Source organism: Typopeltis vanoorti, chromosome 26 (assembly GCF_054136105.1).
Source record: "Typopeltis vanoorti isolate ZY-2024b chromosome 26, IOZ_Tvanoo_1.0, whole genome shotgun sequence".
In the NCBI taxonomy this organism is placed as follows: Eukaryota; Metazoa; Arthropoda; class Arachnida; order Uropygi; family Thelyphonidae; genus Typopeltis; species Typopeltis vanoorti.
In genome coordinates, this window is record NC_143574.1 from 32,634,007 (window position 1) to 32,659,169 (window position 25,163).

At 36.3% G+C, this 25,163-nt stretch overlaps 1 protein-coding gene across 1 annotated transcript in view; it reads right to left on the reverse strand.

Moving 5' to 3' along the window:
- The window catches only part of LOC150092466 (uncharacterized), a 268,877-nt gene that overhangs the window by 93,327 nt on the left and 150,387 nt on the right, over window positions 1–25,163 (reverse strand). The window contains exon 4 of the mRNA XM_090414869.1: window positions 13,295–13,361. Within this exon, the coding sequence (XP_090270995.1) occupies window positions 13,295–13,361 (67 nt within the window). The remainder of the gene's footprint in view (window positions 1–13,294; window positions 13,362–25,163) is intronic.

The window sequence follows — 25,163 nt, forward strand, 5'->3', positions numbered from 1 at the left end:
AACCTATTTATATTGTAAATATTGTAAATTCGTAATATATATATATATATATTGCTTTTAAGCAAATACAAACAAGCTCACAATTCCCAGGAGTGTACAAAATCACGTGTGACTGCGGGAAACAATACTATGGCCAAGTGAAATATCCATCCTCCTACGTCTGGAAGAACACCAGAGGGACATTGCCTACAAAAGAACTACAGCAAGTGCCCTATCAAGCCATGTACTGTTTTCAGTAAACACAAATGATGAAGGCTGTCAATATGAGATAAACTGAACAACAACTTCAAACCTTCATATATGCCATGACGAAATGGAGTGCCGCATAGTCGAGTCTAAGGAAATTGTTATGGACCCTCATCACATAAATAATAACCTCAGCTATAATCGACCGGACTCTTTCAGCTCTGCTATTCGATATTGGCACACGCGTGAGATCAGACGCACGCAGCTACTTAACAATAGGAATTTAACACGGACTGTAGCTACAGTTCAAAGCTAACTAAATTTTATAATAGTTGTGTTTATAGTGATACAATGTTTCTTACATTGTTTTTATTTGCTTTCTATATTCCCACGCCTGAATAAATCAGACAATCCAATGAAATGTGTTGCGTTTTTAATAAATTTAATTGTTATTTATTGTTCTCTGATATAAGTCAGTATATATAAATATGAACATATCCCAATTCCGAATTAATATTACAGATCGTTATATATATGTATATTATGACTCGCTTGCAAAACGACCTAGAATATTCTACGTCTTGCCACTCGCTCGGCAAAGGTATTTATCACGTCCCTGTAGACCAGTGCCCTTGTAATATCGCTCTCAATTTGTAAAACTGCCAAGTTGTTGAGCCTTTCTTCTGTCACACTTAATCTATGGTAGTCTTTCAACCTTTTGAGGGCGGAAAACGATCATTCAGCTGAGCAATTTGTTGCCATCTTACACAGAAAAATCGTAACAACAGTGCTGAGATTTGGATGTATACATTGTAGAGTTTCCTGTCGAATTTTCTGTGAAGTTGTAGGAATGTATTTATTTCTAGACCACTTGATTTCAGGTGCGCTCTGATGTGCAGACATTCGTTTACAAATTCAGGTTCAATATCAGTCGAAAAGTGTTCTTGAAGTTTTTTTGCCCCTTCTATGATGTCATTTTCACATATCACATGCATTGCTGAGAAACCGGAATTCCTTCGAGCAGTTTTCATATGCCACTTTTCTTCAATTCATTTCGAATGAGAGACTGTGCAAAATTGTGTTATAATACCAGTTTTGAAACTGACTGATGGATTGTACTCGTCTTCATTTTTGTTACTTTCATCTGCACTGTCGTCAAAACACCTGATAGGCTTTTTCTTCCTCTTTTTCTCTTGCTTTCTGAGTGGTGTCATTTTCAATTTCAGACAAAGTGGAAATTATTTCCTTTCATTCCTCACGAAGACTCCGACAGGCATCATCACGAGCTGACCAACGAATAGGCGAAGGACGTTTGATTACTTTTGCAGAAGTTTCCAGGTGCTTTCTTAGAACACTCCACCGATTGTTGAAGATGTGTAAAATACGTAAAGTTTCTGAAGGACATCAAAAAAATGCGGAAGTGTACTGACAGGATTCGGCAGTGCAAGTACCAAATAGAGACAGAGAATGTCCAGTGCAGGGTGTGAATTCTGCCAATGGATTTATTTCACGAATTCTTGCTTGCAGCCCTGTGTACTTGCTCGACATGTTACTAGCATTATCATATGCCTGTCCTCTGTAATTTGCTACATCAATTCCAAGCTCGTTTGGTGAAGTCAAAACCTTTTAACTCTTCAGATTTGTGACTTACGTTAGGAATGAAACGTTCCACAGGAGTTCCACGTTCTTTCACATGTCATACAATGAAGGACAGCTGATCAACATGAGACAAGTCTGGTGTTGAGTCAACACTTATGGAATAGTACTTCGCTATTTTAATTATCTTCCACAATAAATTTTAATACTTTCTCGCCCATTATTTCAATAAATTCCTCATACGTCGCAAAGGAAAGATAGGAAACGAAACCTTTTCCTTTTTTCTCTCTTTTGGCAACGTACTCAGCAAGAAAGGGATCAAATTCACTAATTAACTCTAGACACATCATTACATTTCCATTATGCACAGAACCGAAAATGTCAACCTTTCCCTTCAAAGCAAGTCCTCTACTGGCTAAGGAGTAGTTGCAGTTTTTAAAACTGCAACTACTCCTTTACTCCTGAACTGTACTTTATTTCTTCTTCCAATTGCTGAGTTATTTGTAAGTCAATTCTCCCTGCAAGATTTGCTCTTTGTTTCAGAGCTATCAGACAGTTCATATGACTAGTTGCTTTCTCGTGATGAGTCACTCGTGCTTCTGTATTTTTCCAGTCATTAAATCCACTGACACAGTGACTATCGTCAGCTCTCCCTCCACCAAAAAGGCGACAAGATGCACAGAAGATCTTCCCGGTAGTAGGAGAGTAAACAAGAATATCTCTTATTATTTTTTTGCCATTAATCAGATTCTTCTCAATGAGTTTCTTAGAAACATGTCTTACTTTGTCAGAATAAGCTCTTTGCGATTTTGAGAGATCACTGTCTAAATTTTGTGGAAACCCGTTAACTGCGATATACTCGTATTATGTCATTTAGAATCCACTTAGCTGGGTCATTACTCATTATCACCTGTGTTGTCATATTATTGGGATTTGTTGTAGGCACGTCATTTGAAACAGATTCAATTTCCATCTCCTCAACCACTTTTTGTTCTTTTTCCAAATCACAATTACTATTAGCAGATACTGACAAAAAAAAAACTGTCCAGTTTTCTTGTCTCTGATACTACTTCGTTAATTTTCGCTTCGTTTTCTTCTCTTCTCTTCTTGTATTCACTACCACAAAGTCGCTTTCTACCATCACTCATGTTTTAAAATTTAAATAGTCATTTAAAACACACAGGAAAGTGTCGGAATGATTTACACAATTTATGACTTTTTAAAAGTAAAACAATAACAGTATTACACCCACTCTGATGACAACATATGACAAGAGCACTGAAAACTCTAAAAATAATTTCAGATTTAGCACGTCTTAACTGCCGCAAAGATATCAGGATACTGAATTAAAGAGTTGAATGAAGGGCAACAATTAACAATATTAATTTGAATTCGAAATAATGAAGAAGGAAAATTTATTACAGTCAGTAAGAATAATACCGACACAAAATAAATTAGTATCAATCTCTCCCGACCGCGATCCCAATTGCCTTTGTGTCAAGTTAATGACAACAATACAGAAGCTTTCCGTGCATGTGTTCTCAGTCTGTACAGTTATGCAGAATCTGATTACATGCCAATATGCTTGCAGTCTATACCTACAATGAGGAAAAGAAAATATTTCTAGTAGATGTGGTATATAAGGAACATGTTATAATTACAAGAATGAGAGCCTGGAAATTTCCGCCGCTCCTCAAAATTTGTCACTCTAGTCCCGGGCCTATACTGCTATACCTAAATACACCACTGGGAATAATAGATGTATGAGAGATTGATAAGGTGAATGATTCACATAAAAAGAAAAAGGAAATACTTCTATTGGAGTCCCATCCTTGAAAAAGTTGTAAACCATAGTGCCTAGTTACTATGAGTGGGCCAAGCATATTATATAATCCAAGATCTGCTTGAAGTGTAAAATTCCTTGTGATAAATTTAGTTATTACTTAAAAGCATTCAGTCATGTATGTCAACCAAGCCTGAGTCCATAGGAGTACTAATGTTCATCCCTTGGCTAGAAAAACCAGCTCTGCTCGAGTGAATGGATATATCTATAAAACTAAGAATCATTCCATCATATTTTGTGTGGTTTCAGCTTTGTGCAAAGATACTGAGAACTCTAGATGTCAATAAAGCTTTGGGACTGGATGGTATTTCACGACGAGTTTTGAGAGAATGTGCTAGGGAACTGACAGTGCCTTTGATCTGGCTTTTCAATGAAAGTCTGGCTTCGGCAAAGGTGCCCAGCGAATGGAAGGAAGGTAAGATAGTGCCATTGCATAAGGGTGGTAACCGACTGGAAGTGTCTAATTATAGGCCAGTCTGTGTGTCATCAGTAGTTGTTAAGATCTTGGAGAAAGTAGTGGGGGACCGTATACAACACTGGGCAGATGAGGGTAATGTTATCTGTGAGAGTCAACATGGATTTGTGAAAGGGCGCTCTTGTTTTAGCAATACGCTAGCCTTTTATAATAAAGTTACAAGAACATTAGATGAGGGAAAAGCATATACTGCAATTTTCTTAGACTTAGCAAAGGCATTTGACAGGGTGCCACATGATAAGCTGATAATTAAGTTACAACACATGGGTCTGGATGTCAGATTGGTCAACTGGATTCAGGGTTGGCTGTCTGATAGGTATCAGAGAGTTGTGTATGGTGGAGCAGTTTCAAGTGGTCCCACAGGGCTCCGTACTAGGACCTATATTGTTTAACCTTTATATCAATGACATTGCCAGTGGATTGCAAAGGGATATTCAGTTGTTTGTGAATGATGCGAAGCTGGGAAGGATTATTAGTAATAATGCAGATGTAGTAGCCCTGCAAGAGGATTTGAATAAGCTAGATAGATGGGCAAATGAATCGGGGTCAGTTTAATGCAGCAAAATGTAAGGTCTTGAGGTTTGGGAAACATCAATGGGATGCTGCATACTCTATGGGAGGAGTTATACTGGAGGAAGTTGGGGAGACAAGAGATCTGGGGTTGATGATTGATAGAAACCTGAAGTTTAGGGGACATATTGCAAAGGTGGTGAAGGTAACACAGAGGATTGCTGCAATTATGAGAAGGACACTGACCTGCAGAGATAAGAGGGTTATCATTCCGTTGTATAAGTCTCTGATCAGACCACACTTAGACTATTGTTCTCAGATTTCGTCCCCAGGATTTGAAGGGGATAAATTAACTGTGGAAAAGATACAAAGACGGATGACAAAGATGGTCTCAGGACTGGTTTCTTTGCATGGAGGGTGGTTGAGCCATGGAATGCATTACCTGATAGAGTGGTGAGAGTGAGAACGGTCAACGAGTTTAAGGAGTGGTATGATAGACTTTGTGTTTCCTAGGGGGAACCTCCCCTCGATGAGTCTTGACAGACTTTTTGTTCTTAGGAAGGACCTCCCACAATGAGTCTTTTGATTACATGGAGGCCTAAATAATAATAATAATAATAATAATTTCTTTTAAATGCTTGAGTTTTCTATTCCACATGAATTTGAATATGTACCTGTTGATTGATAAATTGTTGTTTATAATGACTCATTCTTTAAATTGCAGTGTTATTATTGTTAATCACCGTATTCGCTATAAAACTAACGATATATATATATATATAAATATAAAGAAGTTTCATGCCGAATATAGAAACTATATAAAATTCGGCGGGTCCAAGCGTAAGCAAATACATGGGCAGTGCAACACCTAACCCATTTGGTAGTGCAACGCTCAGGCAACTCATAGTAAGGGTGGAGCAAGCTTCGTTCAAGCTCCTTGAATGGAGCTTGCTCCACCCTTACTATTTGGACACCTTCTTGGCAATTCTTATAGTAGGGTATGTAAGTTCTGTTCACTACAAACTTGGTATTTACAAGGTCTACCTACTCACCGATGAGATCTCAATAAAGATTGAAACCGGTCTTGGTAGTGACCTTCTCTCATAATGTAGAATAGCAATACAGCTGCTAGGAGCTGGGTTTCACATTATGGGTAAATACGAAGAATAGTGTACGGAGCTTGCTCCATCCTTACTATGAGTTGCCTCAGTATTGCACTACCAAATGGGTTAGGTGTTGCACTACCCAGGTATTTGCTTATGCTTGGACTCGCCGAACTTTTTATAGAGTTTCTTATTCGGCTATGAAACAATATGGGATGTAATATCCCTTAACTTAAATAATCTCACGTTGCCAAATTGAAGCCTTTGGCTCTTCATATAATTAGTATAAAGAGGTTATTTGGTATGGTGACTCTATAATATCATCATCATCATCAAATTTCTGACACATACCCTCAAGGGGTGTACAGGATATGATAAGACTGCATGAAAAATTTACATCATTATTAACTTCCTATCAACAATTTTCCTCCAAATCAGTCTATTACTTGTCAAGACTGCAATATTATCATTATCATATCTTATATTTCTATCGTCTATGGCACTTTATACCGTATCGATCCACCGATATCTTGGTCTTCCTCTGGGTCGTTTTTCTGCCAACCTGGCAGAGAACACTTGTTTTGCTAAACTTTCCTCTCCCATTCTATTTAAGTGACTATACCACCTGAGATTAGCTGTGCTAACGCATTCCTGGATGCCGACAATGTCAAATTCTTTCCTAATATCCTCATTTTTAATATGATATTGCCATTGATGCCATCTGTTCACGCCTCTAATCTTTCTCAGGACTCTCATATCTGCGGTCTCTAGTCTTTGGTCAAGTGTTTTACTTCTGACCCAGCTCTCAGATCCATAAGTTAAAATTGGCTTGAACACAGTCTTGTATACAGCTAATTTAGTGTTCCGATTAATTTCTTTCTTATTCCATATGAATTTATTCAATTGACTTCCCACGATACCAGCTTTGCTGATTCTGTTGTCTATTTCTATATTTAGTTTACCATCTTCAGTAAAAATTGTGCCTAAGTAGCTGAAATGTTTTACTTGTTCCACAGGTTCTCCATTCACAACACAGTTGACATTTTCAATGATTCTGCCTATTTTCATTGTCTTTGTCTTTTTATTGCTGACCTTCATACCATATCTATTACAACAGCTATTCAATTTAGTCAGAGAATCTTGCAGACTTGTAGCGGATTTATTTAGAAGTATAACATCATCCGCATAAAGCAAAGAGCTGACATTAACATCTCCAATTCTGATATCATGTTTAATACCACTTTCCTTCATAATGTGATCCATATACATAATAAATAACAGAGGGGATAATGTCATCCTTGTCTCACACCAGATTTTATTCGCTTTAAAATTTTCTTACATGTTATTCTTTTCAATATGAAATTCAATTTTATCCTGCTCAAGACTAAATAGTGATCACTTCCAATTTCAAATCCCCTGTACACTCTGGTGTCTTGCACCAGGGAGAAAACATCACTATCAACAATAACATAGTCAATGAGACTTTTCTTATTCCTTGTCTCTTCTCTCCATGTGAATTTGTGCACATTTTTATGTTGGAACATGGTGTTAGTAATAACCAGTCCATGTCCTGAACAGAAATCCAACAGGTATTTGCCATTATTATTAGCTTTGCTCTTTTCTCCAAATTTTCCCAAAATATTTTTGTATGTCTGACAATCATTTCCTACTCTGCTATTCAGATCCCCAACAAGGACCAACTTTTCATTTTTCATTGTGTCAGTTGCTTTTTCTAAAACCTCAAAAAATTCCTCCACGTCTACCTTAGAAGAACCTTCTGTGGGACCATAGACACAAATAAGTCTCATTGTCTAGTTCCCCATTCTGATATTTGCCCACATCACTCTACTTGAAATTGCCTGCCATTCAAGAAGATTAGCCTCGTATTTAGTGTTGAATACTTTGGCTACTCCTTCTTTTCCTTGATTTTTATTGCCTGAATATAACGTTTTGTATTTATTGTTCAGAAAGATGTCACCAGCTTTGGTCTTTTTTGTTTCAGTCACCCCTATTATGTCTGTTATATCTTCGTCTCTTGTCTTTGGCATTATTCTCTTATTGGTGTCGTATTTCTTATTTGTCCTATCCTGAACTTTATCTTTTGTTATCATTAAAATTTAGAACTTTACTTATTATCAATTAATTTGTTTGCCGACAAATTTATATTATTTAATGACTGCGCCAGCCGGCAACTAAATTCTGATACACTAACCAAGATTACTTAGAAAGAAAATGCAGGGATCATGAAGTGTGCAGTCGTGGTCCCGTTTCTTATATTATTAGTGGATTCCCCTTTTATGCACGGTCCGTAATTTTCCAAGCGGTAATTCAATCCACAAAAAGCACGACAAACTCATTTGATTACACATAAAGAAATACGTTTATTTTAGCACAAAACATAATGATACAAGTTAGTTAACCCTTAAATTAAAGGAGTCTGGGTTCCCTCCCTTTTCTTAATTTAACACATCCAAAAATTCTACACTGTAATCCTCTATACTGACACAAATTCCTTCACTTATATATATATAACTATCCTCAGACTCTGACAACATATACGAAGTAACCAATCTACTATCACACATGCTAATTACATATATATACAAGTCAATTCAGTAACCCTGACATAGATTTCTTGAGGCAATGTTCCTAATTATATATTTTAGACTTAATCCTGCCCCAAAATTTTAGTTAACATTCAATTAGGTTTTGACAGTATAATATTATTATTCTTTAGACACAAACAGTTCGTAGCCTGTCTCCTACTTAGCTCAAGCCTAAAATGCCTTTTCCTTAGATATAGACAAAATGTCCAAACTGCAGACAGTTCTTGTAACATTTTACGGAAATGGGCTGTGTTCTTAAAGATCAGTTCTCCTTACTCCATGGTTACTCCGATACTAATATGAAAAGATTTCTGCTTACCATTCTTGCTTTATCTGGATACTCGGATCTCTTTACTGTACTTTCTTTAATGGCGGCTTCACCATTCTTTTGTTCCACACGAAACAAAACACTTTTATACTGATTTATACACTGACGTTAACTCACCAGTGGCCCTCTCTTCTTAGGAATCTGGATGCACTATAGCTACAGCTTTGATCCACGTAGAAGACATAGCAAGGGGAAATTCTTGCTGCGCATGGCGGCCAGCTTTTCACCGCTATACAGTCTTCCCCACAGGAAACCAGGTACCGACGAAACGAGAAGAAAAAGAGGACGATTCAAATTCCCACTGAAACCTATATACTCCAAAACAGCTTCCTCACTTGGTGGTATCGTCATATGTACGGCGGCTGCCGATTGGATACTGTGGTCACGAACTATCTTCAACATGGCCTAAAACTATTGTTAGCTTGTACACATCTTTTAGATTTTATACATGATTTTCTACCTTAATAGATTTAACAAACCTTCTCTATTTAGTTTAAGGGATACCTTAACTTTGCTTAGAATTTACTAATCTAGATATACACATGTTCTTGGATCATTAATGAGCACATTTTCTGTTTGGATGCATAAGTATGTCCTTATCCATGCCTTCTGAGCTAACCCTATGTTGGGTCGGAAAAAGGGAGATGACTCATCACATTTTCTCGACACAACACGTCGATTTGGTACTTATCTAATTCCTCAGCTAGCTCCATTTCTTTGCCATTCAGGCTTCTTATGTTGATAGTACCGATCTTTAACTCTGGTGATGTTGAGTTGGGGTGTTTTTTCAGATTTGTTCCTGTAGCTGACTTTTCGCTGTTCGCCCTGGTTCCCTGGCAAGAACAACGAAGGCCTTGTTTAACCGTGCGATGCCGCAGCCGGCATGAAATTTTGTCATGTTGAACCATCATTTTTTATTTTGGTTTAACCCATAAGAATACAATTTGGTCGGCTAAATCCTAAAGTACCAGTCCATCCTCGTTCGTTCAGTATCCAGGTAGATACCCAACAGGGTGCACCATGAGAAGGTGAGGATTGGACATTAGGTCAGAAGCCCTGGTCGGTTCTCCGCATTCCTTTAAAGGCTATGTGGAGGTCTCCTCTCAGTTATACAGCTTTGATCCTTAAGCAACCCCGCTATAATATCCTATAATAAACTCTGTAATATCCCTTAACTTAAATAATCTCACAAAATACCGAATTGAAGCCTTTGGCTCTTCATATAATTATTATAAAGAAGTTATTCGGTATGGTGACTCTATAATAAAACATGCTATTGATGAGAGAGTTATAACATTGAGTTTTCCTGGAGCAAAAATTAAAAATATAACTCGAGTAATTCAAAAACAGAAAAGAAAAGGACATGAAATTGTAGTTGTAGTGGGTACGAATTTAACTGGTGATAAGTTCATTATGAGAGAGGACATGAAAGGGTTGCTGGAAAGGCGAGAGTGAAGAGTGAAAAAGTGAAAATCGTATTATTAGTATTTTACATCGCTATCATAAAAATGAATTAAAAAGAAGGGCTATGATAGCAAACGATTCGATGCATGGGCTGTGTAGAAGGAATGGATCTGTGGAGTGAGTTTGAGGGAAGATTGGATTTTTATAAGAGGGATGTCCTACACCTGAATGCGTTTGGTATCAGGAGTCTGGAAAAACTAATAACTGGTATGAGACACCTAACACAGAGAGTCAGGGAAACTAAATTATAAAGGTAGGAATGTATGAATGTGAGTGTAAGAGCGACAATGGCATATAACTGTGTTAATGATGGGAATGGGCTTTGTCATGGAAATATTGATGAGGTGAGAACGATTTCGGGTTTGTGTTCGTCCGGTTCCGATCCATCATATGTGTGCAAAGATGATTATATGTGTAAGGCGTTAGAGAAGAATAGACATCTGCAAGATGTCCAACTGTGTCAGGCAGAGTGCAAACAAGAGTATGCAAAAGAACATGCAGATAGATTATTATGTCTGTACACAAATGCTAGTAGTATCAGAAACAAAGGGGTGGAGTTTGTTGCCTTAGTCAATATGTTGCGTCCTCAGATTGTAGGAATTAGTGAGCTGAGGCTATCAGAATCAGACCTACGAACTGGTATCGTGTGTCATGGATACAGTATTTTTAGGAAGGATAGAGTGGATAGGAGAGGAGGGGGGGGTTGCCAATGATATTGGATGACTTAAATCCAGTTAGAGTTGAAAGCTATGAATGTAGTAATACTACTAACAATATTTCATGTCACAATGAGTAAGCCATTTGGTGTGAGGTGGAATCTAACAAGACAAATTACATAGTGGGGGTGTTGTATCACCCCACTATGGTGATTCGGTTGCTGGTGATGAAGAAATGCATCACCAAATAGAAAAGGTGAACGCAAAAAGAGTAATCATAATGGGAGACTTTAATTATCCAAATATAGATTGGGTAGCAGTAGAATCTCATGAGAAGAATGAAAATGCATTTATTGAGCTGTTGTGGGACAACTTCCTCAAGAAGCATGTGACAGAAGGAACTCGAGGTCAAAGAGTGTTAAATTTGATTATAGTGTCAGAGGGCATTTCAGTTAAAGAAATAACTATTCTGCCTCCAGTTGGCAACAGTGACCATCCGGTACTCACTTGGGAAGTGACTAAGTTTATGAATGTTCCATTCAGAGAAGGTTACATGCTGAACTACAAAGCAGGAAATTATGACCAACTGAGGAGTATACTTAGTTCAGTGGAATGGAATCGTTGCTGGATGGAAAGAATATTGACAGTGCATGGGAAGCATTTAAACAATAGTTAAATGATGCGATATCAGAATGTGTACCGAGAGTTCGAAGAATAAATAGAGTAGGAGTCAAATGGATGTGTAATCTTATTAAGCAAGAGATTCGGAAGAAAAGGACGTTGTGGAAAGAATACCATTTGCATAAGGATGACGTCCATTATGAACGTTATAAGAAGCAGTCTAGAATAGTCACAACTGTTGTAAGAAAAGCAAAGTCTGATTATGAAAAGGAACTGGCTCTGCATGCTAAAGACAACCCAAAAGAATTCTATCGATATGCTGCTAGTAAAAGAAAGAATGAATATGAGAGAATAACTCTTCTAAATCCAGATGACATGAGGGTTACAGATGCAGAAGAGGTTGTGCAGTTAATGAGTGCTCATTTTGTTAAAAGCTATCAACCTGGTGAATGCAACATTGAGTTCACTGTTACCTGTTCACTAGATGAAGAAACGAAGGTGTGTGAGGCTGAGGTTTTAGAGCTGTTGCACAAAATGAATAAGAATTCAGCAATAGGGACTGATGGGATATCAGCACATGTGCTAAAAGAGTGTTCAGTTGAACTGGCCATTTCTTTGATCAGGGCGTTTAATATGAATCTCAGAATGGGGAAGATTCCGCAGGAACGGAAAGAATGTATGGTAATTTCATTGAACAAGGGTAGTGCAAAAACCAATGTGTCCAACTATTGACCAATTAGTATCTGAGGAGTGGTGGTGAAGATTTTGGAAAAATTGGTCAGGGCCCGCATTCAGAAATGGGTTGACAGTGAATCTCTACTTTGCAATGAAGAACATGGGTTTACTAAGGGAAGTTAATGTTTTAGCAACTTGCTCACATTCTATAACAATGTTATCATTGAACTAGACAAGGGTAATGGATACACCATGATACTTTTGGATTTTGCTAAGGCTTTTGACAGACTGGGTTATACAATATTAGCAAGAATAAGAGAATGGCTGACTGACGGATATCAAAAGTGACATACAGTTATTTGCTGATGATGCCAAGATAGATAGGGTAATCAGGAATGCTGCTGATATGCAGTCTTTGCAGAATCATTTGAATAGTCTGGAATTGTGGGCATGGGAAAATGGGTGTCAGTTCAATGTCAGTAAATGTAAAGTCATTCACTTCGGCATGATTAGATATCCAGTGTCGTATTATATTGGTGGGATTAGGCTAGAAGAAACTGATGAGGCTAGGGATCTTGGACTGTTAATAGATAGGAAGTTCAAGTTCAGGGACCATATGGCAAAGATTGCAAATACAACTCAAAAGATATTTGCAATGCTCAAACGAACGTTCACATGTAAAGATAAGGATGTTATTTTGCCTCTTTACAAGGCTTTGATAAGACCTCACTTGGACTATTGTGTGCAGGTCTGGTCTCCTGGATTCTGTTGTGATTCTGATAAAGTGGAGAGAGTGCAAAGGAGAGTGTAAAAATGATATCAGGATTGTGGAATACTGATTATGAAGACAGATTGAGAATTTGTAGACTGCAGACACTAGCAAACAGGAGAAAGAAGGAGTGATATGATTGAGACTTACAAACTTCTGAAAGGGTCATACAGGATTTCAATTGATGGAATTTTTCAATTTATGGAGGGTGGGGAAAGAACGAGAGGGCATCCTTGGAAGCTGGGAATGAAGGCCGCCAAGAAGGGTGTGAGGGCTAGATTTTTCTTTCATAGGGTGGTGCGTAATTGGAATGGATTGCCATTGGATGTTGTGAGTGCAAGCAGTGTGAATAAATTCAAGAATAAGTATGATAGTTGGTGTGTGTAGTATTTGGCCTCCCTCAATGAGTCTCTGACTCCCTGGAGGTCTCTCTTAATAATAATAATAATAATATATACTTACAAACATGGATCACCGCACCTATGATAACAATCAGTCAGATTTGTCAATGTAAGAGCATTCCGAGTCTCTGTTTAAAAATATACATAAGATAATAATATATACAAAGACAAAGATAGTTTCAGAACATTTCTACTCTTTATATATTGAAATATTAAATAATAATGATAAACCTTCTTAGGTCATTATTAGGACATACGTGTATATTGGAATGAAGGGAAATCACAAATTTGTTTCTTCAAAACATTAAAAGGTACTACTGTGCCTATATAGCATAATCAGCAATGATGATGGTGATGCTAGATGAAAATGTTTTACATTCCACAGAGAGGGAAAAGAATTTTAAAAAGATTTTTCATCTGAAGCTGAATTATCTAATTTTACATGTATGTGTGAGGGATTCCTCCTTTGCAAAAATGAACAGGCCCGCCAGATAAAATACACATAACCTCGCATATCTTACGATGTTAAGATTAACTTTCTTGGGATATACTCCATGCAGTTTAACCATATAAAGGGGAAGGACTGGATGAAGACCTAATCACCCTTGCCTGTAAAAATTTCCTAATTATGGAAATTTTATGGAAACACCTATTATAACGTGTTACCCGGACTCGCAGCTGAGTCTGAATAAGCCATTATTATAGGTGTTGGGTGTGATGACCTGCAGGATCTAAGGTGATTGCTATTAAATTAGTGAAATAGATGAGATTATCACTCTTGACTAAAACAAAAATCAGTAATTGTAACTTGGAATGTTAGATCTGTGTTTTGAACGGAAAGATACAAGAAGACAGATGAGAATAGATATTTTAGGAATAAGCGACCTAAGATGAACAGATTCTGGATGAGTGAGAACTGTAGATGGACATCAAATACCTTATTTAGAATTTGATGGAAAACATGAAAGGATAATCACACTTATATGAAGGGACAAGTCATTATTTGATCAGCCTATAAGTGAATGAATAATAATAGCTAGTTACATGTTACATTCACAATATATTAAATTAATCATCACACAGATATATATGCACCAACAGATCAAATCGACATTGAAGAAAAGAAGATGTTTTATGATAAATTACACAAGAGAATGGTTATATGAATGCAAAAGTCGGTAAAAGAAATAATGAATATGGGAGATCAGCATGGTGTGAAAGAAATAGAATGGTGATTTACTGTTAGCATTTTGTGACGTGGTTAAACTAGTGATAGGAGGCAGTAGGAGGTTTACTAGTTTTCATCACATGAAAGCAGGAGCTCAAATCTGTGCACAGCAATCCATATGAGGCTTAATTAAAGACTCACATGGAATGCTATGCTCAAAATACAAAACCTCAAATCCCACTGTTTGATCTGCTTTGACTCAAAATTTCCCTATCAATCAAAATGCTTTTTTCACACGTTCTCTCCACAGCTTTCCAAACTCTGTTAACCACTCTGATCTCTGCAGCTCTCTCTCTCTCTCTAAAGCTCAACTTTCTAGTCAGAATATCCACAATAATGAGTTGTCATACTTCCTGGAGACCTCAACCTCTACAACAAATATTGGCTTCCTTTTTCTGGTTTCACCGATCAAGCAAGCAGGGGTTCTGAGGTGTTTGCAATTAGCAATGACCTAACACAGATCCCTACTAAAATACCTGACAACCCTCTTCCAATTCGCCAGCACACTTGACCTCTTCCTAACAAGCTCCTCTTCCAGGTATGCAGTGGTTGTGTTCTCCTCTTGGCAACTCAGATCACAACCTCATACAAGTCCCTTTTGCCAAACAACAACCTTCACCCACTAGTTCTCTTGTGTCCTTTGGCACTGCAAGGATGCCAAATGTGACCTCTGTTACTCTTCCTCATGGTCTAACTACTGCTTCAGTTCTGATCGAACACCAAATAACATAAATCATCCTCACAGGAATAAAGATTTCATTCTTATTCCACTCCAAATTATCAGCCACCATCTAATTCTTGGTTCTCAAAAAACTGTACGAACGCAGTAAAAGAAAACATCTCTGCATACCATAAATGGCTCAAGATCCAAATTCCGGCTACTCACTGCCTATACTGCAGCTTGCAACAGTTGTAAAAGAATCATCATCAATCCAAATCATACTCTGAAAAGTTCCAGTGCTGCAAATTCATCTCCTACCTGGTTGACAGTCGCCTCTTCTGGTCCCTTGCCAAGGCCATTGGGTGTAACCTTTGCCCATCCAGGTTTCCACCACTCTCACATCTAGAGGGTACTGTACTTAGTTCGCGTACAGATAAGACCGACTTACTGGCATCACTCTTCTCATCCAATTCCTGCACTGCTGACCTGGGCAAAGTTTCTTCCACTCCAACAAGAATGGCTCCCTCTGTGTCACCAATAGTCTTCTGTTTGAAAGAAATTGGAAGAATCCTTAATAACTTGACTGGTCTTGATGGTATCCCATCTATTGTGTTAAAAGCTTGTGCCCCAAAACTAATTGCTATCCTGTATCACCTCTTTAATATAATTTATTCAGCTGGCATCTACCCTACAACAAGGAAACAGGCCCTATTCAGTCCATCCCAAAGAAAGGTGATAAAAGTCATCCAACAACCAACTCTTGAATCGACCTAGAGACCTCCCAACTAATCAGTGAGCAGCAACATGGAGTCCACCATTCACAATCTACAGACAATCTTGATAGCATTGAAGTCTACAAGACTGTGTTTGGCCTATTGGGATATTATTATTATTATTAGACACCTCCAGGGAGTCCAAAGACTCATCGAGGAAGGGCACCTGTTCTACAACTTTGTCTCCACCACTCAATCCACCCACTGACCTCAACTACACCAACGCCATCTACCGCTGACCACCACCACTAGTATTTCCGAAGACAATCACAAACAACGGGATTCGAACCTGAAGTCTTTTGGCTGGAGAGCAGTTACTCTAACCAGTCGACCAGCCAGGCTCGCTAGGAGATTATAGATGCCCAATCCTATCCATAGCTTTGCTGATGACAGTACACTCCTTTTCATTTGACAAACCTTGTAGTGCTCAAGTATTAGAATCCACAAGGTCCACCATGATGAGTGACTCTAATCTCCAATGGGAGCAAGGACAATCTTATAGACTTCAGTGCGAACAAAACTCAGTCCTGTCTGATCATGCTCAAAAAGAGCTCTCCCCCCCCCTCTTCAATACCTTCAATAATACTGAGATATCCAAACACAATCAGACTTCCCTTTTTGGGACTGACCTACACCTCTGATGTTTCCTGACACAAACACATTTCGATTATAGCTTCTGACACTTAAAAAAAATGTTATTTTTTGCAAAATACACTACTTTACACCTCCACAGCTGGTAACTGTATACAAGTCTGCTCCCATATTTGGGATGGTGCACAAAACTCCTCTCTAAAATTGCTTGATTCTATCTAGAAGATGGCAATCTGGCTAACTTTGCTAACCAATGATCCCTCTCACATATCCACTTCAATACCTCTTCATAGATGTTCAGTTTATGCCTTGTGCCTCTTCTACAGATGCTTTCATGGAAAGTACTCTGTTGAATTGGCCACTATCACTTCTCCACATTCGTCCAAAATCATTAGAATAAGAGCCACAGCTAACCAACATGCTTTTAGAGTTCATCTTGAAACTCATTGAACCAACTTCATACATTTTGTCCGTAATGGGAAAATACACGAAAGATTCATCGGATTTATTGACAAAATTCATGATAGAACATGTAGTGGTATTTTTATACATGTTGTAAACAGAGTTGAAAATAACATTAAGGAGAAGTAAGTTGGCTAAAGTTATGATGGTGCCTTTGTAATGAATGGGTATATTAATGGTTACAGAGGAAAGTTATTGAGGTGTATCCTTTAGGAATATTTATGCATTACTATGCCCAAGTTTTGAATTTAGTTCTGAAAAAAAAACCTCTAGAATATCAAATTATATTCTAGATTGTTTTTTAGATTAGAAATGTAGATTGTTTTTCCAAACTATTAGTGCATTGGCGGCATATTTTTTTAAATCATCAAAAAGTACAAATGCTTTGCAAGATTTTGTTGCTAAAAATTATGCTCCTTGGCACCAACCAGATGGAACTTGTCTTCCCGTTGGAGGTGACACCACTAAAAGATATCCGAAAATGATGAGTTCGCTCATCTCCACGAGTCTGAGCAGACATCTTCTGGAAGGGTGAGGGGAGTATTGCAGGGAAGACCCCTGTCACCCTCTTGATGACCTTTTCACTTCCACCACCTAATATTATTTTTCTTCCCATCCCAACAATTTCGGACATATGAGTGAGAGAAATAGTCACATGGTCTAACATCAAAAATATTTTTTTGAGGATAAAATACTTAACATAGTAAGGACAAATAATATAGAATACCCTTCAATGCACAGAGATAAGATTTGCCCTATGATGTCTCAAAGTAAGATAATCTCACATCAACATCATATCCAACAGCATGTAGAAACATGTCCGTGAGTCATCTGTGCAAAAGTTTCATTTTGGAAGGAATGGTCAGGGTTAAGGGTCAGGTAAACAGTACTATAAGGAAAAATAAATGAGTCAAGTGTCTTTGCAGTTACGACAATTCGTTCATCCTGTGAAGTTATCGTATTGTGTTGTGGTGATTGGTATCCAGAAAAGTAAAGTAAAATAATTGGCGAGCCACAAGTCATTGAAATTTTCTTTCTTCAGGAAAATAGCACGAGACAAAACTCTTCACTTAGCTCTAAAAGGATGGAAACCGATTATTATTTTAGAAGACACATACATTGTGATGTATTTATCCAGGACCACTTGGGAAACATTATGCAGGAAGTGATCTGATATCCTCGGCTACTTGCAAAGAAGAGTTGACTTCATAATGGATCTCGATGAGTGTTATATTCTGAAATGCCAAGATGGGGAACTAATACTTGATGATACAGGAGCTGATGAAAGTAAAGTTTTTTCTATTAGTTGTAAAGAAGCAGAGAGATTTTCACCAAAAATGTATGACATTGATAATCATTTACTATTTTTGTAAACAGAATTACCATCTATTTGTATCATGGGGAAAATTATCGCTAATCATTTAAATTCATCAATGGTAAAATTAGACTTTGAAGATTTTATCCAATTCGATAAAGATTCTTTATTTTGGGACATTTACGAATATTTTACGAAAACTGTTTTATTTGCTGACAAAAGAATAAACAGAATGTTTAGGGAGGCATGGTGTCATTTCCAGACTGACACAATATCAAATGTATGGAAGTGTGGTTACCATGGTATCTGATTTAAAAACTCTTTTGCTTGACCAGCTATTTTGATATAATGTAACCAAGAAACAGTGAGTAACAAAAATTTTATTCATTGAACTCTTTGGAAAATGTTAAGAGTCTAAACTAAATATTGTGAAATATTTTTAGGTAATTACATATTTCGAATTTTTCTCAGTGAATATACTTGTAAATAGTATTTCAGCAAAATAAAATATGCATTTGTAAACTTAAATGAACAAAGATGTGTATTTTTGCTGTGTTTTTCACAGTGAATTTTTTACTCAGTTATTCTGATTAGAACTCGATATTTAAATCCCCAACTTTATATCTTAATGCAATTCTGTTTAATTATTTAAAAAAAAATCACAACTGTGAAATTAATGCCAGGATGGGGGAAAAAGTGAATACTAATATCCATGTATTGATTATTTTAGAAATTGTCTAATTCTACCTATTGAAATTAATTGAGTTATCTGAAAACAATTCATTCACATAATCGAAAATCCGAACTGTTAGAATTTGGTTGTTTTACAGAGAGAGAGAGAGAGAGAGAGTGCCTAATTTACCCAAAATATGACTTTAACTCTTAAAGTTTGGTATAGAAAAAATGTTTGTACTCTCCAGATAACACATATACAAATTTTACCTTTCCCCACACAAAGTAAGATAAAAACACACCAACAATATATCCAACAGCATGCGAAAACATGTCGTTGAGTCATCTGCACAAAAGGTTCATTTTTGGAGGAATGGTCAGGGTAGGGTATGGTAAGTGTAAACAGTACTATAAGAATATACCATAGTGTCGAGTGACTTTGGACTTAAGGTAATCATTCATCCACTGCAACTGCTGTTTTGTGTTGTGGTGTTTTGTGTTTGGTAATGTAAAAATAATGGGTGAGCCACAAATTCTTTGAAAGTTTCTTTGTGAAAAGTTCTAATCGTTCAAAATTTTGTAACAGAAAGTTAAAACATAAAATATAAGATCTGAGCTAATAATCAGTGAAATAATAATAATAAATAACCATTTATTTTTGGTGCCATATGAAGTAATCTAAGAAGAAGAAGAATGAAGGAAAACGATTATGAAAAATCGTGGGTGAAAAATACGAATTTTCAGTTATCATTGCTATAATTGATTGCCAATTTCTTTTAAATAAGAGTTCAAATTTATTTCCTAAAGAAATTTGTATATCTGATGGAATTAGTGTAAGATATGCATTGACAAAATCACCTTGTATTTGGAAGAATTACTTGAATGAGTTAAAAAACAGAATTCTTGGTTAATAAAATATAACCATCAGCTGAAGTGGGAAATTGGTTCACTATCTTTGGACAAACTAAGAAATTGGATGATAGAATCAACATGCAAATATCATATATTACTTGCCAAAGGAAGAGAAAAAAAATCAAAAACATTAATGAGGTTAATAGGATGGCCTGTTCTTGATTTAAATGAAATGGGATGCCCAAAACGTGAAACCATAATGTGTACTTTCAAATGCCTTTTAGTAACATAGTGAAAGATTATGTGCTTTTAATAATGCTCAGAAATATATGTGTTGGTTTCAAAAAAATAAATATGCAACCCTTAATTTTACTACGGTAATAAATTCCCAACGAACACCAAATGAAAAATTAACTTTCTGATGAGAGTCACATTGTCAAAAACCATATGTTGGCAATTCCACAAGCATGGGAAGAACCTTTGATGTATTTTTCAATTTATTTATTTTCTGTATTTTTAGATTCAGTAAATACAATTTGTGAATAATATTTTATTCAAATAAAATGTGTAAATTTAAATGAGCATTGGGTGTCGTTGATGTGTTATACAAATTTAAGAAGGAGAATAACATTTTTTTTTCCTTGTGAAATTTCATGCCACAAAGTACCAGAGACTTTTTTTTTGATTCATTGAATTAAAAGTCTTATTTGTTCATGCAAGCTCTCAAATATTTCAAGAAACTGTCAAATCTTGGAAGCAAAAAGAATAATCGGGTATTAAATTAATAGCCAGAATTTTAGTGGAGAAGATTTCACTTGAAAAGTTACAATACTGTAAGAATTTGGCTCTTTTATTTTACAGACCCATTTGTTAATAATATTACAGTCAAATAAAAGGTAACATAGAAATTAACAAAGTATGTATTACACAGCTAATATTCATTTGAAATATTCAACTCTTGGAAGCAAAAGGAATAATCGGGTATTAAATTAATAGACAGAATTTAGTGGAGAAGATTTCACCTGAAAAGTTACAATACTGTAAGAATTTGACTACTTTACAGAGCCATTTGTTAATGTTATAGTTAAATAAAAGGTAACATAGAAACTAACAAAGTATGTATTACAGAGCTAATATTCATTTGAAATAATAAGAAATAACTATTTATTTGTTGTCCTGGCAAAAGAAATTTCTAAAAGAAAATGCAAGGGCGAGTTCAAAACCTCGAAGTCGCAAATATCTGTTACTTAAAATTACTAATGCTAAAGAAAAAAATAAATAAAATAAATAAATTTCAGTTACAGAAATAGGTTAAGAGCACAAGGAATAGCAGGTAAAATTAATACTCAATTTTTAGTCAAGGTTTTAAAAATTAAATTTAAAAATTAAATGTAACCATTAATTTACTACACCAATAAATTCCCACGGTAACGAAGAACGAATAATTTTAGGATATGTGTCATCCCAATCATGTGAATGCTAATCACTTAGTCATATGTAAGTATTTGAGAAATATCCAAACTTGAGAAAATGCTACCTTTTGAACAATACCACAATTTACGGATGTGCCTCATGTCATCTTCATGAAAGACCCCTTTGAAGAAAACCGCTCGCTGGGGATATTTCTCATGACGATAACATAGCATCTACAGTCTGAAATCTAAAGGAAGAAATACTCAACTATTTCAGGTTACAGTATTTACAGAAAGTTTGTTTGTGTTGTGGTTTTTGTGTTTGTGTTGTGGTGTGGATATAAAATTCAACTATTTTGGAATTTTTTTTTTTTTTTTTTGGAATATTCGTATTTAGAAGAGGCATTCTGGAAAGCCGTAAGTAAATTTAAATTATTATTAGAATTTCTATAATACATACAAAAGGTTTTGTAATCCATTTAGCTGTCCATTTATTTTAATTTATTTATTTAAAAATACCATAGAGACAGCACCATTTAATTAAATTATTCAGAAAAGCATAGTACCAAGATGTTCCCATTCTGGAAAGAAATGTAAGTTAATTTTTTTAAACTTAAACGTAACAATTGCTAATTGTAATTTCAATAATCTATGCTCATATGTTTCGGTAAGCATAATTCTAATACTGAAGTTTTTTTTTTTTTTTATAAGAATAATCATAGGGTACATATTAGAGTATCAACATGGATACATTAGCGACTTTTCATGTCTAATGTGTGTGTGTGTGTGTGTGTGTGTGTGTGTGTGTGTGTTTAAGGACACCAGTATATATTATATTATTCAGAAAACCTAATCACAATTGCCATCATGACATATTCTAAGAATTCCCACCCTTTAACAGGAAAGAAATACCCCAAAATGTATTGGAAAATTAGTACAGCCATCTATAGAAAAAAAAAAAACATATGTTTGAGTGACATTAGTATATATAATTAAATTATTCAGAAAATCCTAAACACGGACACCATCACAACTCTACTCTACTCTAAGAATTCCCACCTTTAACAGGAAAGAAATACCCATAATGTATTGGAAATTAGTACACCCATCTATAGACAATCAAACAAAACATAACGACAATGACGGACGTGTGTCACCCTGGGAAAATTCCAAGATATCTTATCTCAAAAATACCACCCACAATTCCATAGCCAAACCAAAATACCATATGATATCACAGAGAGACATATGTTCCCCAGAAATTTCCAAACACATAACGTCACGATTCTTATCTCTAAATATCACCAAACACACTACGTGATGTCCCTGACAGACGAGGGCCCAGCGAATTCCAAACATTCTAAACTCTATAACAACATTCACATCACGATTCCTTATCTTATCTTGATCTTGTCAGAAGTGTTCCACCAATCACGACACGATTCCTTATCCACTAATATCATCCTTTCCATTCAAAACAATAACGTCACTTATTTACAACTAACAAATGACGTCACCTACCTACATCTCATAACAACATACACCCACGTCACGATTCCTTATCTTATCTTGATCTTGTCAGAAGTGCACCACCAATCACAACACGAATCCTTATCTCTACCATCACCCATAATTCCTTACGCAAACCAAAATACAAGAACTGAAGCCATTGACACATATGCCCCCAGGGAAATTCCTAACATTCCAATCTCATGATGGCACGCCCACAATGACGTCACGATTCCTTATCTTATCTTGATCTTGTCAGAAGTGGCTACCATACTACTGTGCTGAATAAGAACTGTTTTTTATTATATTACTTAGAGTGAGTGCTTCGTAAATGGAATTAGAATGTGTATAGATTTAAGATAAATGTGTTGCAATTTCATCACCTGGCGTGAGGCCACCGCCCTGCTTACTGGAGGCCTGAAGTGATTTGAAAAAGTTCCATGGTTGGTCTCTAGAGCAGAGTTTCTGCACTGTGTAAAATAAATGAAAGATTCAAAAATATATAAAATTGATAAAAATAGAAAAAATCCTTAGACCACCCAGAGTACAAAATGCACTATAGGGTTTTATAATAACCTTTTGTGGGCTGGAGCAACCCAGAAGAGCTACGTTTCCGTTACGAATTTTGTGGACATTAAAGAGTAGAGCGACCAATTTTAGGAATTCACAAACTGAGACATAATATTTTCTTAATAATATATCTGTAGGCATTCCTGTTGATCTTTTTTTTATAATTTCGATTTTATTTTGAATATTTAATATCATCTGTTTTCTTTCCATCTTGCTAGGTGATGAATCAGACGCCATTCCACTATTACTTTCAATAAAACCAAAAATTAAAATGAGAACAGTACTGTGTTGCAGAGAAAAGTCGATGCCTCAGATATACTGGTATACTAACTAGTTACTTGAGATATGTGAATGTTTACTGTGAAAATATACTATGGTACTGTCTATCTGGTGTCTTGGTTCCTATGAAATGTCCAATAAGCTCATACTCTCTAATGTTGTTGTTATCGAGTCCACAAAAAAAGGACTGTAGTTCTCGACGTGCCGGTTTCCCTGAACGTGGTAGTATGATTCTGATCAGAACCGAAGCTCTTCATGGAATTTTCTCTAGTATTATACTTATACCCTTATGCTCTTATAATCTCTAACCAGTGCCTTGAGATATGGAAAAATGTTTCTGATGAAAATATACCAATCGCCATCTGGTTTCTTAGAACACAATGGTACTTGGAAACAAGTTCAGTGTGATCAATAATCACACTGGACCAATTATACGTGTGATCAATAATCTCAGAAGCACTTCACATACTTGATCCACTTTATGATATTCTTCTTCTTCCTTCACATATTAGTGAAGGAAGAAGAACATAACAGTGGTCTGTTATGGAGCTGACGAGTACTGACAATAAGACGGAAAATGATGTTAATAATATCGAATGTGCGGCCGGGGAAATAGAGGAGAATCAATTGGATATCAATAAAGAAATATTGTGCATAAATGTTATTCTTCATAGGACAAAGTGTGAACTTGAAAAACTGCAGAAACAGAAAAAGTTAAGCAGCGCTGAAAAAAGAAAGAAGCAGATGATCCGAAAGAATAATAAAGATCGACCGAAGAAACAAGAAAAACAAGTTAAGGAGAATATTGTGCATAAATGTTATTCTTCATAGGACAAAGTGTGAACTTGAAAAACTGCAGAAACAGAAAAAGTTAAGCAGCGCTGAAAAAAGAAAGAAGCAGATGATCCGAAAGAATAATAAAGATCGACCGAAGAAACAAGAAAAACAAGTTAAGGAGAAAATTGTGTATGAAGATATAATAATCAGGGGAGTACTTAACAAAAATATGACAAAATCGTGTTTTCCAGGAACAAACATTCACGATTTTAGCCATGCCATCCAAATACAAAACGGTAAGTCGAAGGAAATGATTGTCTTGGTTGGTACCAATGATTTCAGAGGTGAGAAGTATTTTATGAGAGGATGTAAAGGAGTTGTTAGAAGAGGCAACAACTGAAGAGCGAGAAAGTGAAGATTGTGTCTCCTACCATGATATGATGGAGGCGAACTGAGGAAGAGAGCATTGGTGTTTGGAGAGAGCTTTGTACACCGAGCATGCGGGCATACAAATTCAGAGAAACGTAAGCAATTAAGGTAGAAGCAAGTGAGTTTGTGTGAAGGCACCTATGAGGCGAGCGAGTCTGAGAATGACCAAGTGAGCAATCTAGTCAGTCAAGCAAAAATATTGAATAGGGTAGTCAATTCAGAATGTATAGGTGGGTGGGGAATAAAGGGATGTTGCCATTTCTGTATACTAATGCCAGAAGCATCAGGAACAAGAAAGAGGAATTTTTGGCATTGGTTAGTGCAACCTCCCCTAAGGTTAAGCATTAGTGAGACTTAGCTAACAGCAGATAATGTAGTTGCAGGGACTGAACGTGAAGGG